General features: G+C 48.0%; 1 protein-coding gene across 2 annotated transcripts in view; it reads left to right on the top strand.

Annotated features, from left to right (window-relative positions):
- The window catches only part of LOC144950849 (phosphatidylinositol 4-phosphate 5-kinase type-1 alpha-like), a 56,500-nt gene that overhangs the window by 27,720 nt on the left and 16,232 nt on the right, over positions 1–12,548 (top strand). For both annotated transcript variants that reach the window (XM_078880983.1, XM_078880982.1), the window contains exons 3-10: positions 491–571; positions 2,615–2,745; positions 3,822–3,939; positions 4,677–4,829; positions 6,010–6,309; positions 9,167–9,393; positions 10,145–10,228; positions 10,748–10,796. In XM_078880983.1, the coding sequence (XP_078737109.1) occupies positions 491–571; positions 2,615–2,745; positions 3,822–3,939; positions 4,677–4,829; positions 6,010–6,309; positions 9,167–9,393; positions 10,145–10,228; positions 10,748–10,796 (1,143 nt within the window). The remainder of the gene's footprint in view (positions 1–490; positions 572–2,614; positions 2,746–3,821; positions 3,940–4,676; positions 4,830–6,009; positions 6,310–9,166; positions 9,394–10,144; positions 10,229–10,747; positions 10,797–12,548) is intronic.

Below are 12,548 nucleotides of genomic sequence, written 5' to 3'. Positions count from 1 at the left end.
TTTTAGGAGATACGTGATGCGGTGAGACTGATTTCCCACGCCTGTGATGAGGGCTTTGCACTCACTGTCTTCTCGACAGACCTGTTCTCCACCTGAGGGGACGGCTGCTTGTGTTGTGGCCGAAACGTCGGGAGAATTATTTTATTATGTTTTATTTTTATAATTGTATTATTTCCCTTCTACGTGACTTTACCGAAAGAACCAAGAAGAAGAATATAGTATTTTCATCAGTATGACATGAGTATACCAAGTTTGCAGTCTATACCACATTGGGAAGTGGGTTAAAATCGAGTTACAAGATTTGAGGATACGACGACAACAACAACAGACACAGTGAGTTAAATAAAAGCGTACAAAAAGAGCTATGTAGTTTAGTGGGCCTTACCTGGTAAAATAAAAAATAGTTTAGTTTCGACTGACCGCCGGTGAGCGATTGCGGTGAAATCAGTGGGTGGTGGATCATCAATCCCCTTGTGTGCTGTGTTTCCAGAATACTGCAGCCACAGGACCTGGTGCCAAGAAGATCGGTCACAGAGGGGTGGATGCTTCTGGAGAAACCACTTACAAAAAGGTAAGAAAAAAAACACGAAATTGTAGTTGACTTAAAAAAAACAAAGCCGTTTGTGATTGAGCTGTATGTGTATGGGTTTATTACAACGTGGGGAGCGGTAGTGCAGCAGTTAGCGCGCTGCGCTACGCTACGAACTCGGCGGCGAGAGTTCGATTACTGCTTGCTGCCACCAGCACCAGTGATGATTATCTGATCCGGTCCTAGGCCTCCTGCCCCTAAGTCGACTCAGCCTCAAATGAGTACCTGGTGTGGTGTGTAAACATCGCCACTGTGGAGACGAAGGCAGTCCGGCATGGTGCTGGCCACCCAAACCCCCTCGTGTACCGTGCCAGCCTTCATAGTTGCTCGCTAAGAGCACTTGCCCCAACAGTCGATTAAGGCTATACAGGGATCTTTGTCTATATTATAGCATATGTGTTTGTTGAAAAAACTGGTAGGAAGTGGTATCTAAACCTGTCCTAGACCTCCCTTAGATGGACTTGGCCTTAAAATAATGAGTACTTGGTGTGATATGTTAACATCAGCAGTGGGGAGACAAAGTTGGCTGGATGTCCTGCTGGCCAGAGAATCCAACATGTGTGCAATTCGAGCCTTAATAGGTGCTCGCTAACGACGCTCGCCTCAACAGTCTGTGAAGCTAAAGCTTTGGATTTCTGTGTGTTTTGGGTAGCACTCATGGCAAGTGGGATCCAAGCCTCTTCTGGGCCTTCACTTGATTTACTCTGCCATTGATTTTCAGCCCTTTGCCCTTCCAATTCTGGAAGCAGGTCTATACGCACTGTTATCGGCAGTAGATGTTTTGTGATCTTACTTCACCGTGCCTGTCAGTGTTGGGTTGGTGAAAGGGACTCGTGAACTGTTTTGGATATCCACACACTTGTGCTGTTAGCAATTTCAGGTTTCTGTTTCATTTATTAGTTATAGCCCTGTGAGCCACTCGGTTCTTGAATCGGGTGCAACCGCAACAAACAAAAAACATAAACATGAACAAGAAAACATCTTAAAGTGACTATATGCGCAAACAGAAAAATCCCGAAAAAAACTGCAAAAGTCTTCCAGAAAACAAAGCACCGTACACCAACGCTGTGCAAAAATCCCAGTGGGATGCAAGTCAAACAACAACAACAACCACAAGACAACTTAGATTAAAGCCATCATTCTAACTCCATACTGCAAGCAATGGGAGGGAAGTGAACTCAAATCAGGTTCATAACACAGTGCGATTACCGCTGTGCCACCAATCCTATTTGAATTGTTCATCATCAGCCACGCTCTCTCCGCTGCTGGATGAAGGCCTCTCTAAGCTGCCACCATGTATGTATGTACGTACGTAGCCAACCATGTTTATCGGAGGTGCAGGGTAAGGATAAACCAAACACAAAAAGCAGTTCTAGAGAAATGAGTTTTCAATCTAGGTGATTTAAAAGTGAATAGCTCCCAGCGGCTTCCTAATACACTGGTCAACACACTTTTTTTGGCATAAGGTATTCCAACGGTATTAAGGTAATTTTGGGGTGCTGATTCCAAATCTGGCATCAGTTTTTGTCTATCACATCAGGTTTTTGAGATGTCAAATATTGCATTTTCAATTAAAACTGCAGAAGAAAAATATAAAATAAATGTGGATATCTACATAAAATGATATTATAAACACACTATCCTAAAAATACAGCACCATATTTTAACACTAAAGCAGTCACTGACTCGCAACAACTTGCAATCATAAGTGACAGAGTTAATTTCGGGTAAAATCAATGAAAATGGGGTATGCCGATAGCATAAAAATGAGATGTGTTAGAGCAAATCTGAGATCAGATTTGGAATCAGCACCCTGAAATTAGTCTAGAACAGCTGCAAAAGTCCAGGCCAGAAAAAAATGTTTTTTTTGTTGACCAGTGATATCGATGCAGCGATGGGGGGTGGTAATCCGTTCTACAGCTTGAGTACTAATTATGCCGCATGCCGTTGTGTGGTTTATCGTCAGCTCTGCTGCTGCTGCGGTTGCAATGATGACCGAGCGGCTGTTGATTTTTGTTGTGGCAGACCACATCGTCAGCCCTGCGAGGGGCCATCGAGCTGGGCATTGGCTACACGGTGGGCAACCTGAGCTCCAAGCCCGAGCGAGACGTCCTCATGCAAGACTTTTACGTAGTGGAGAGCATATTTTTCCCAAGGTAAGTTTCAATAGGCTATCAACCGCGTGGTGGAGAACGTGCGTGCGTGTGTGTGTGTGTAAACATCGCCACTAGGGAGACAAAGCCGGCCGAGTGTGGTGCTGGTCACCCACCCCCTCCCTCGTGTGCCGTGCCCGCCTTCATAGGTGCTCGCTAACAACACTTGCCCCTACAGTCTGTTAAGGCTACGCGGAGGATCTCTTTGTGTGTGGGCGTGTGTGGGTGCGTATACATAGTTGGAAGCACTCGTATCGCGGTTAACAATGCTTCACTATGAACTCTGGCGACACAAGTTCGATTTCCAGCCGAAATTAAGCCCTGACAATAGGCCTGTGGCCAAATTATTCAGAATGTGCCCAATGGGTGACCGCTGTGCATAAGAGAGGTGTTGCAAGGCTGCGTTTTCAAGAGAGGGCGGTGCAGCTTGAACATATATGCACCCCACATTCACCAACCCATGCTGACCAACGTGGTGAAGTATGGTCAAATTACCCCTTGGAACCACACGGTGTGAGGAGAGGCCTCCATCCATCAGTACAATACGTATCTGCACGGTGCATTCACTTACATTTCATATGCTCAATTATAACTGTATTGCATGTATATTAAGTGTAACATGAGGTTGTATGTGTGCATTGCGATGTGTTTATAATTGGTGACATTTTTTGTACAATTTGGATTTCCATTCCTTGTTATAATACTAAAACCATTTTCCCATCATGCACTGAACGTCAATGTAGTCATCGAACAAAGATGGTCACTGCATTGCGCGCTTTAAGATGCGTTACTGAGGCCGTCTGGAACGCTCTTCCTCCAGTTCTTTTGAAGCCTCTGGGAGCTTTGGATTTTCACATCATCTAGATTGAAAACTCACTTGAGAACTGCTTTTTTATGTTTTGTCCTTCCCCCACACTGCCAAATTAGCACGGTTGGCTATGTATGGTGCGAAAGAAGTCAATTACGTACATGCGTGTGTTTACGGTGGTGTTTTTTTTATCTCGCTCTTGTGCGATCGGGGACTTGCTCGTGCCACCATGTTTTTGTTGATCGATTCCCCTGCGTCCGTTTGTTCACAGCGAAGGAAGTAACTTAACGCCCGCTCACCACTACTCCGACTTCAGATTCAAGACCTACGCGCCGGTGGCTTTCAGATACTTCCGTGAACTGTTCGGGATCAGACCCGATGATTATTTAGTGAGTTGCCATCACGTTTCTTTTTGACAATAATGTTAATTTCGATTTAAAGCTTTCGTGACTGCAGGGATTCATCTTCTTGGTTCTTTCGGTAAAGTCACGTAGAAGGGAAATAATAAAATAATAAAATAAAGCACAATAAAAGAATATAATAATATAAGAAAATTATTTTGTTATGTTTTATTTTTATTATTTTATTATTTCCCTTCTACATGACTTTACCGAAAGAACCAAGAAGAATAATATTAATTGGGAACATTCAACTGTACAGATAGGTTGTAAGCATAGGTTGTAAGCATATATTCTTTGGTTGTAAGCATATATGTAGTTTTTCCTCATCGTTTCGAATCTTTCCTTTGGCGTCCTCTGGTCGAGAACCAATTGGGTCGAGGCTCAAAAGAAAGCCGTCCCTTGGTGAGGACCAATCAGTTTCAAGGACAATGCATATATTATCATAATGTGTTTTTTGTTTGCATTTTGACTGAAAGTATTGTGGTTAAGGCAGACATGAATCCTCGTAAAAAGGTTACAGTTTTGTTGCCATTAAAAAGGGGAAAAACCCTATTATTATATTTTGGTACTGGCAAAGGAGGTCTAATGATAAAAATGACTTGACTTGACATTCTGTCATTCTGACCACAGGGTCAGAATCCCATCAGGGGGTTGCAGAATACCATGTCTCGTACGGCCACTTCTGACTGTGCGTGCGCTGTCATTCTGCTTGTGCGCGTGGACAGTACTCGCTGTGCAGTGAGCCGCTCATCGAGCTTACAAACCCGGGCGCCAGCGGCTCCGTGTTCTTTGTTACAAGCGATGATGAGTTCATCATCAAAACGGTTATGCACAAGGAGGCGGAATTCTTGCAGAAGCTGCTTCCTGGATACTACATGGTGAGTGTTTCTCTGCAGGCGCTCTGTGCTCGTTAATTGCCGCGCTGTTTGCGGCGCTGTCCCCCTGCCTGACGACGCGGTAGGATGTTGCGAGGTCGTAGGATTGGATTTTGTGATTGATATTTGCGAGAAACAAAACCGTGGCAATGTTCCCCCGAAAATCGTGTTCAAGGGTGGGTCCTGCTTTTGGATATTTTGAAGTTGGGGTTGTGAACAATTGAAACATTTATTTTTCGGTGGTTTTGTGCATAGATATGGTAGCGTAGAAGTCCAGTACAACAAATTATTTTACTGGACTTCCCACTGCTGCCCCATAGTCGCAGCCTATAACGCCTGTTGTGCATAGCGGTCACCAGAGGTCGCAAACTGGTTTTGATTCTTTACCCGTACCCGGCCGCACCAGGGTCGCAAACGGGTACCCGTACCCGGCCGTACCCGTACCCTACCCGTACCCGGCCGGGTACGGGTAGGGTACGGGTATTGGGTACCCGATTGCGACCTCTGGAATGAAGCCATGTTGCAGGTGCGGGTGGGTTGATTCTAGGAACTTGAATTGTGAGAAGAGACAAGACGTTGGGAAATGAGTGACAAACAGTTACTCACCAGTGACTCACGGTCTACCCGTACCCGTACCCAGCCGCACCAGGGTCGCAAACGGGTAACCGTACCCGGACCCGGCCGGGTACGGGTAGCCGGGTATCGGGTAGGGTACGGGTTTCGGGTACCCAGTTGCGACCTCTGGCGGTCACCCGTCCAAGTACTATCCTGAATCAAATCCCGCTTAGTTTGCGTGATCTGACGAGATCTGCCGTTTTTCCAAGTGATCTGGTAAGATGCACGACCAGGGCTTTATTCCTCACTGAATATTTTCCTAGTCGCTGGCAGACCAGGAGTGGCAGGTGACTTGCGGCCAGAGGCCACATTCCGAGAGGGATACTGGATGTCGTGCACCTGTGTGTGGGAATATTTTCTTGGTCGCTGACCCCGCACATACCCAACTCGACAAGTATAATCCCTTGACTTTAAGCATATGACCAAATCACCGTGGAATTAATTCGATCTCGTTGAGTTTCAGAAGCAACGCAGAGTTCAGGCCGGATCACGCTTGGGATGGGCTGCTTGATTTTTTTGTAAAAATAAACAAAAAACGACTGCTTTGTTTTCTCCACCTCCACCGCAGAATTTGAACCAGAACGTGAGGACACTACTGCCCAAGTTTTACGGCCTGTACTGTGTTCAGTCGGGAGGTAAGAACATCAGGCTGGTGGTGATGAACAACCTGTTGCCACGCGCAATGAAGATGCACATCAAGTTCGACCTGAAGGGCTCCACGTACAAGCGCCGCGCGTCGCGAAAGGAGCGCGAGAAATCGAACCCCACGTTCAAGGACCTCGATTTCATTCAGGACCATCCCGATGGACTGCTCCTTGACTCGGATACGTACAGCGCCATGTCGAAGACCTTACAGCGCGACTGTTTGGTAAGGCGCTATTCCAACGCTTTCTGTGAGCTGTGAAAGCTTTAAATGTCCGAATGATAGGTCACTTTTGTTTCATTTGTGGCGAGGTCGCCTCTGAAAAATAAGTTCATACCTCAGTGGGCTTTGCCTGGTAGGATAGGGATGTTTGAATTGTATGTGTTTGGGTGATTTTGTTTACATTTGTATGATGTGTTTCTACTGTTTGTTGTAACATTGTTACCCGCCCCGGCTGAACATCTTTGAAAAAGAGCTTTACAGCTCATAGGATTCCTCCGGCACAAATAAATATTCTGATTACGCTTCTGTGAGCGATGAGCAAACCCCGACACAACAGGAGATTGCGTCGTGGCAAGAGATTTAACACCGCGCAAGGGTGTGCCCTGCCGCTCCATGAGCAGAGGAGGACGGCACGTCTCCCCATCACGCCTTGCATGCCATGTGACCACCACATTGCACGTGCAATGATCTCGGGCCTTGCCAAAGCCATCAGCTCGCAAGATCTCAACGTGTGTGGCCTTATTATTGATAGTTGCCTTGTAGGCAAGTGCTCATGCGGGCTCTCGGAGGCGTAGGGCAGCACAAGATCATCACGTGTGCATTTCAAAATACAAATACCTCGTGAAGGGAAACTGATGTTGTGATGAAAAAACGTGTGGGTCTTTCCCACCTCTTTCAAGATGATTGCGCAGTGTGAAAGAGTCGTCCAACATTCCCTCCTCTATCTTGAACTTCCTCTAGTTGCAGGTCCCTCTGCCAGCAGCGGCTTGTACGTATGCACATTGAACTTCTTTTGCACCGTACGTAGCCAACCGTGCTAATTGGCGGTGCAAGGAATTGCAGGGTTGCTCCCTTACCTTCTCTTACCTTGACCGCACACTTACATGTTGGCCGCTATCCAGCTTTGGCCAGTGAAGGGGGATGGGGGTAACACAAAAACAGCCCCACCCACCCACCCACATGGCCACATGCTCTGTAAGCCCATTATGAACAAGTGGTTAGGTTTGCAACGAGTACACGCCGCTTGCAAAAAAGCAGATTATCAATGTTTGGTTGTTTTGTTATTCCGTAGCGGGATTACACGTGCGGCTATTAGCACAGGGTGCTCCCACACACACACACCCAGTGCTGTTGAGTGCCAGATTTGTGCAAGTGATGATGTAACAGAGGTCGCAAACGGGTTTTGATTCCTTACCCGTACCCGGCCACACCAGGGTCGCAAACGGGTACCCGTACCCAGCCGGGTACGGGTAGCCGGGTATCGGGTAGGGTACGGGTATCGGGTACCCGGTTGCGACCTCTGTGATGTAATGATGCATGTGCCCTTGTGAAAAAAAGAGCCTAGGTCCTTGGGAGGTGAAAAGAACTACGTGTTTTTTGAGTCTGTGTAACAGCGCTAATGTTGTCTTTGATTCGCAATGCTTCTTTGCGAAGGCAGAGGTAGCGTTACACGTGGAGGAAAGCTTAATGATGTTGGGTTTTTTTTCCCGGGCTACCCAATTATTCAAATAATGGGGTACATTTTTTACCAGGCTATTGGGTTCATACGCTCCAGTAATTAGATTACAATGGGGTGGGGTGGGGAGGACAAATTATGGACCTCTCTACTTGCGTGTGCGGCTGGACGGGAGGAGACAATCAAACTATCAGAACCGATGCTGGACAGGACGTCCCCATCGGCTTCCAGCAAACCCGCACTGACCAGCGTGGTGTGAAGTATGGTCAAACAAACCACCCCACGACCGAAAGGGGTCGGGATAACTTAACTTTTCCTAGACAGTGTTCCCACGCAGTTACCCGTCCTGAGTACTATCCTAACCATGTGCGTGCACACTCCACTCCCAGTGCCCGCCAGCCCGCTAAACTTTTGTCTAAATGTAGCATGACCGTATAACCCTTTTCCCATTCCAATGGTGTACGTGTACGTCATTCGGAACGGAATCGGAAGAAAATCTCAAATAAAATAACTTCATCAATACCAAAGGCTCCCACAAGGCCATGAAGGAGGGCGTGTGGCACAGTTTTACCGCCAGCTGTCATAGAGTGCGGTCGTGTCGCTACAGTTCTTTGCGGTGAGTACACAATGTCTTTTAAAAATAGCAACGGCGCTATGCCTCGGTGATCAAAATGAACGCTCAACCGTTTGCACGTTCCGATATTCATCGGTGAACGGGACCCACCCTGCAGCTCGCAGACGTCTTGGAATGGAAAAGAGGGGTAACAGCGAAACCCACGGAAAGGAAAGTGCTCGATACTTGGTGCAAGTGGAGGGTGCGGTAGGCGTGACATTGTCAGCTCGACTCGGGAACCCAGCTCAACGCTGTGGAATGCGGTAGACGTCATGAAGCAGACGTGTGCAGCGACGTCACCAACAAGCACGTGTGTTTGGGCGTGTGCGTTGATAATGCAGCCAGTAAAACTTTGTCTCCTATAGTAGGACAGCAGTGACTGCTACCCACCCAAGACCAAAAAGCTCAACTTACTCACGTGGCGAAGTTAATGAGTCTGAATGAAGATGCAGAATAAGGATTGTAGTTTTTACCTGCCGACTGCTTTTTTTGACGAGACTAAAAATCTACTTAATGGAATCCACAGACTTGGACGACCACTAAAGTGACGTAGCTTGTCGACGACAAAACAAAGACTTTGACCGAAAAAAAACAATGCTTGACCGCATTAGCCGTGGAATGCAAACGCGCCTGACACCACGTCACGTGCAGCTGCTCTGTGGATTACAACGCCGCAGGATCGCGAGAGGTGGCGGCGACGGTGGCGGCCGCTTCGGGGAAGGCCTCCATCCAGCAGTGGATCGACCGTGACCGCCGACGGTGACCTCATTAAAGTCGGGTGTCCGTTGCAGGTCCTGGAGAGCTTCAAGATCATGGACTACAGCCTCCTGATCGGTGTCCACAACCTGGACCAGGCGCAGAGGGAGCGCGACGCCGAGGGGCTGGCGATGCCGGGGTTCGGCTTGGGGGCCTTGGACCCGCGCAGGCCCCCGGGGCAGAAGGCCCTCTACTCCACCGCCATGGAATCCATCCAGGCCGAGTCGCGCACGGGAGCCACCACGCACCAAACGGAGGATTGGTGAGTCGGTGGACGCACGCGCGCACACCGCGCGCGCCGCACAGGGCTGCCAAGTGGTGTCACGCACAGCACACAGGGCTGGTGAGTGGTATCTCACTCACCAAACAGAGGGTTGGTGAGTAATGTTCATAGTACTGCTTGTTGCTGGCCACTTGCTTTCTGATCCTTTAGGCCTGTGCTCACTAACCGTTATATACATGTGTATATTTATAAAAAAAAAAACCTTGCACAAACCACATCCGCCCCCCCCCCTCCTGGCAATTTGCCCCATCGTGAGTGATGGGAGACATTGGTTTTGCTTTGCCCGTAAATTGGACGGCAAGGAACATTCGCCGGCACATAAATCGTGAGCCTCTTTGTTTGTGGCAGCTGGTAATGATTTCTATTGCGCTTGGCCCGTGTTGTGCGCCGTGCGTGCGGACGTGCTTTTCTGCAGAGTGGCATCGGTTAGCGCGCTGCATTGCGCTACGAACCTGGCGACCCGAGGTTTGGTTCCCGCTAACGGCCAGCATCAGTGACGAATGTCTTAACCGGTCCTCCCCCCTAGGTCGACTCTGACTAAAATGAGCAACTGGTGCGGTGTGTAGTAAACATCGCCACTCAGGGAGACAAAGGCGGTCGGGCGTGGTGCTGGCCACCCCCCCCACTCCCTCGTGTGCCGTGCCGGCCTACACAGGTGCTACTCGCTAACAGCACTTGCCCCAACAGTCTGTTAAGGCTACACTGGGGTCTTTGTTTTTGTCTTCTGCAGCATGGGAGGAGTTCCAGCCAAGAACAGCAAAGGGGAACGACTTGTCCTTTACTTGGGCATCATCGACATCCTTCAGTCTTACAGGTTCGTGAGAACACTCCAATGAGAAAAACAACCCGATTTCGAACAGCGTTCAAATCAACCACGCCTTTTTATCATAACACTGAATAATAGTAATGAGCATTGTTGTGTAGAATGTACGTCAACAAACCTCATAAAGCCTTCTTCACCGATCGGTCCCTCTACATGAAAAGCAAACGTTTTTTTTTCTTTACACAAAGGGCTTTCGTTATCACAGGGCGACACGACCACACTCTTGACAGCTGGCGCCAAATTGCCACACGCCCTCCCGTATGTCCTTGTTGGAGCCTCGGTGTACCGATCAAGTTATTTCGTTGTCTCTTCCAATTTCGTTCCGGTGACGAACGCGTACGTACACGTACATCATCGGAACGGAATGGGAAGTAAGACTGATGACGTATAAATACGTCATCAGAATTGTAAAGGGTTAAGTTACTCAATCTTGTATTTTCTCCGCTTACGGTTAAACGCTTGCATTTTATGGACCAAACGTTGTCTTCCCCCCGCCCCCTCCCCCGTCAGGTTGATCAAGAAGCTGGAACATTCATGGAAAGCATTGGTGCACGATGGGGTGAGTCAATCGGTCGATCTTTATTGCGTGCGCCAACGTCGCCCTCAATGAAGGAAGGCATCCGGTGCGCGTGGGAACGGAACGGGAGCGGTACGGGGAGTGGGGGTTGGGGGCGTTGAGCAAACAGGAATTTAAAATAAACCCCGTCACGCCGTCGGCAGCTAACACCGACTGAGCAAAATAAAATTAAAATACAATAAAATGTTCCACAATAGAGGTTTGTTTTTGGTGGGTTGGATCGCGTAATTATAAATGTGTCGTCAAAGCCGCCACCGCCAGACGCAGCCAGTTAGTGAGGTTTGTCACGTACACAAAACGTGGCCAATTGGTTTCTATACTCTTTGGTTCTTTCGGTAAAGTCACGTAGGTAGAAAAAATAATAGATCACGACGTTTCGATCGCAACGCAAGCAAATCGTCATCAGGTGTGACAACCACAGCAAGAAAAAAATTGTCCCACCCGATGACGATTGCTTGTGTTGCGATCGAAACGTCGTGATCTATTTTATTTTTTTCACCTACGCGACTTTACCGAAAGAACCAAAGAGTATGGAATTGCTGCAGTCACGAAAGCTTCAAATCAAAATTCGTTACGAGTTCAGCCCGCACCAACCGGTGTGCTGGAGAGTAAACCCACAACATTTATACAATTTTACTCTCCAACACATCGATGTGCTCAACTGGGTAACGGACTGGCACGTTTTGTTAACGTGACAATCCTTATTAATTGGCTGCCTTTGGCAGTGGCGCGGGTTACACTGATATTCACGCGATCTAACCCATAATATTGGTCGCAAATGCCTAGGTATTAAATCAAAATAGAATTGGGTCAATCATTGGTGGATGCAAGGAAGAAAGGGGGCTATCACCCCCCCCCCCCCGAGCCAACCCCTTACAAGACCCTGACAATTGGTATTTTCTCAATATTTACCGGCGAGATTGCATTGCCCGTCCTTTATTATTAATGTAGGGCCCTGTTTAGAAAAGCTTAACTTTGAACCCTTGGATTCCACCTCTGGAGTAGGCTTGACTTTTTTTTTTCCCCATTAAAAAAATTATCTGCAGATATACCGATTTGTTTCATCGGCGTCTTCTCACGAGATGAAATATAAAAGTTACGTTGAGCGCTCACGGTGATTTAATGTCGAGTCGTGGCCATGGAAGTTGGCATCGCAAAATATCTGTCTCTCATGTGCGTGTGTGTGTGCGTGCGCTCACGAGCAAATCTGGGTGTGTGGGGAGCGGTAGTGTAGTGGTTAGCGCGCTGCGCTACGAATCCAGCGACCCGAATTCGATTCCCGCTCACGGCCAACACCAGTGACGATTATCTGAACCGGTCCTGGGCCTCCCCTAGGTCGACTCGGCCTCAAATTAGTACCTGGTGCGGTGTGTAAACATCGCCACTAGGGGGACAAAAGCGGTCGGGCGTGGTGCTGGCCACCCACACCCCCTCGTGTACCGTGCCGGCCTTCATAGGTGCTCGCTAACAGCACTTTACCCAGCAGTCTGTCAAGACTATACGGGGGATCTTTGTCTTTGTATCTGGGTGTGAAATGTATGCTTGTTTGTGCACACATTTGTGTGTGTGTTTAAGATTGAGTTGTGCATGGGGGTATGTTACATGCATACGGTTTGTCCTTGTGTGTATACACATCTGGTAATGTATATGTGTGTGTAATGAAACATTCATGCTGGCCTGCCTACAAATCCACTCTGGGTTAAATTAAAGTGGAATGTTTGAGGAGCTCACTGA

Source organism: Lampetra fluviatilis, chromosome 59 (assembly GCF_964198595.1).
Source record: "Lampetra fluviatilis chromosome 59, kcLamFluv1.1, whole genome shotgun sequence".
Lineage (NCBI taxonomy): Eukaryota > Metazoa > Chordata > Hyperoartia > Petromyzontiformes > Petromyzontidae > Lampetra > Lampetra fluviatilis.
The sequence above is the reverse complement of the archived record's forward strand: the minus strand, read 5'-3'. Positions and strand labels throughout refer to the sequence as shown.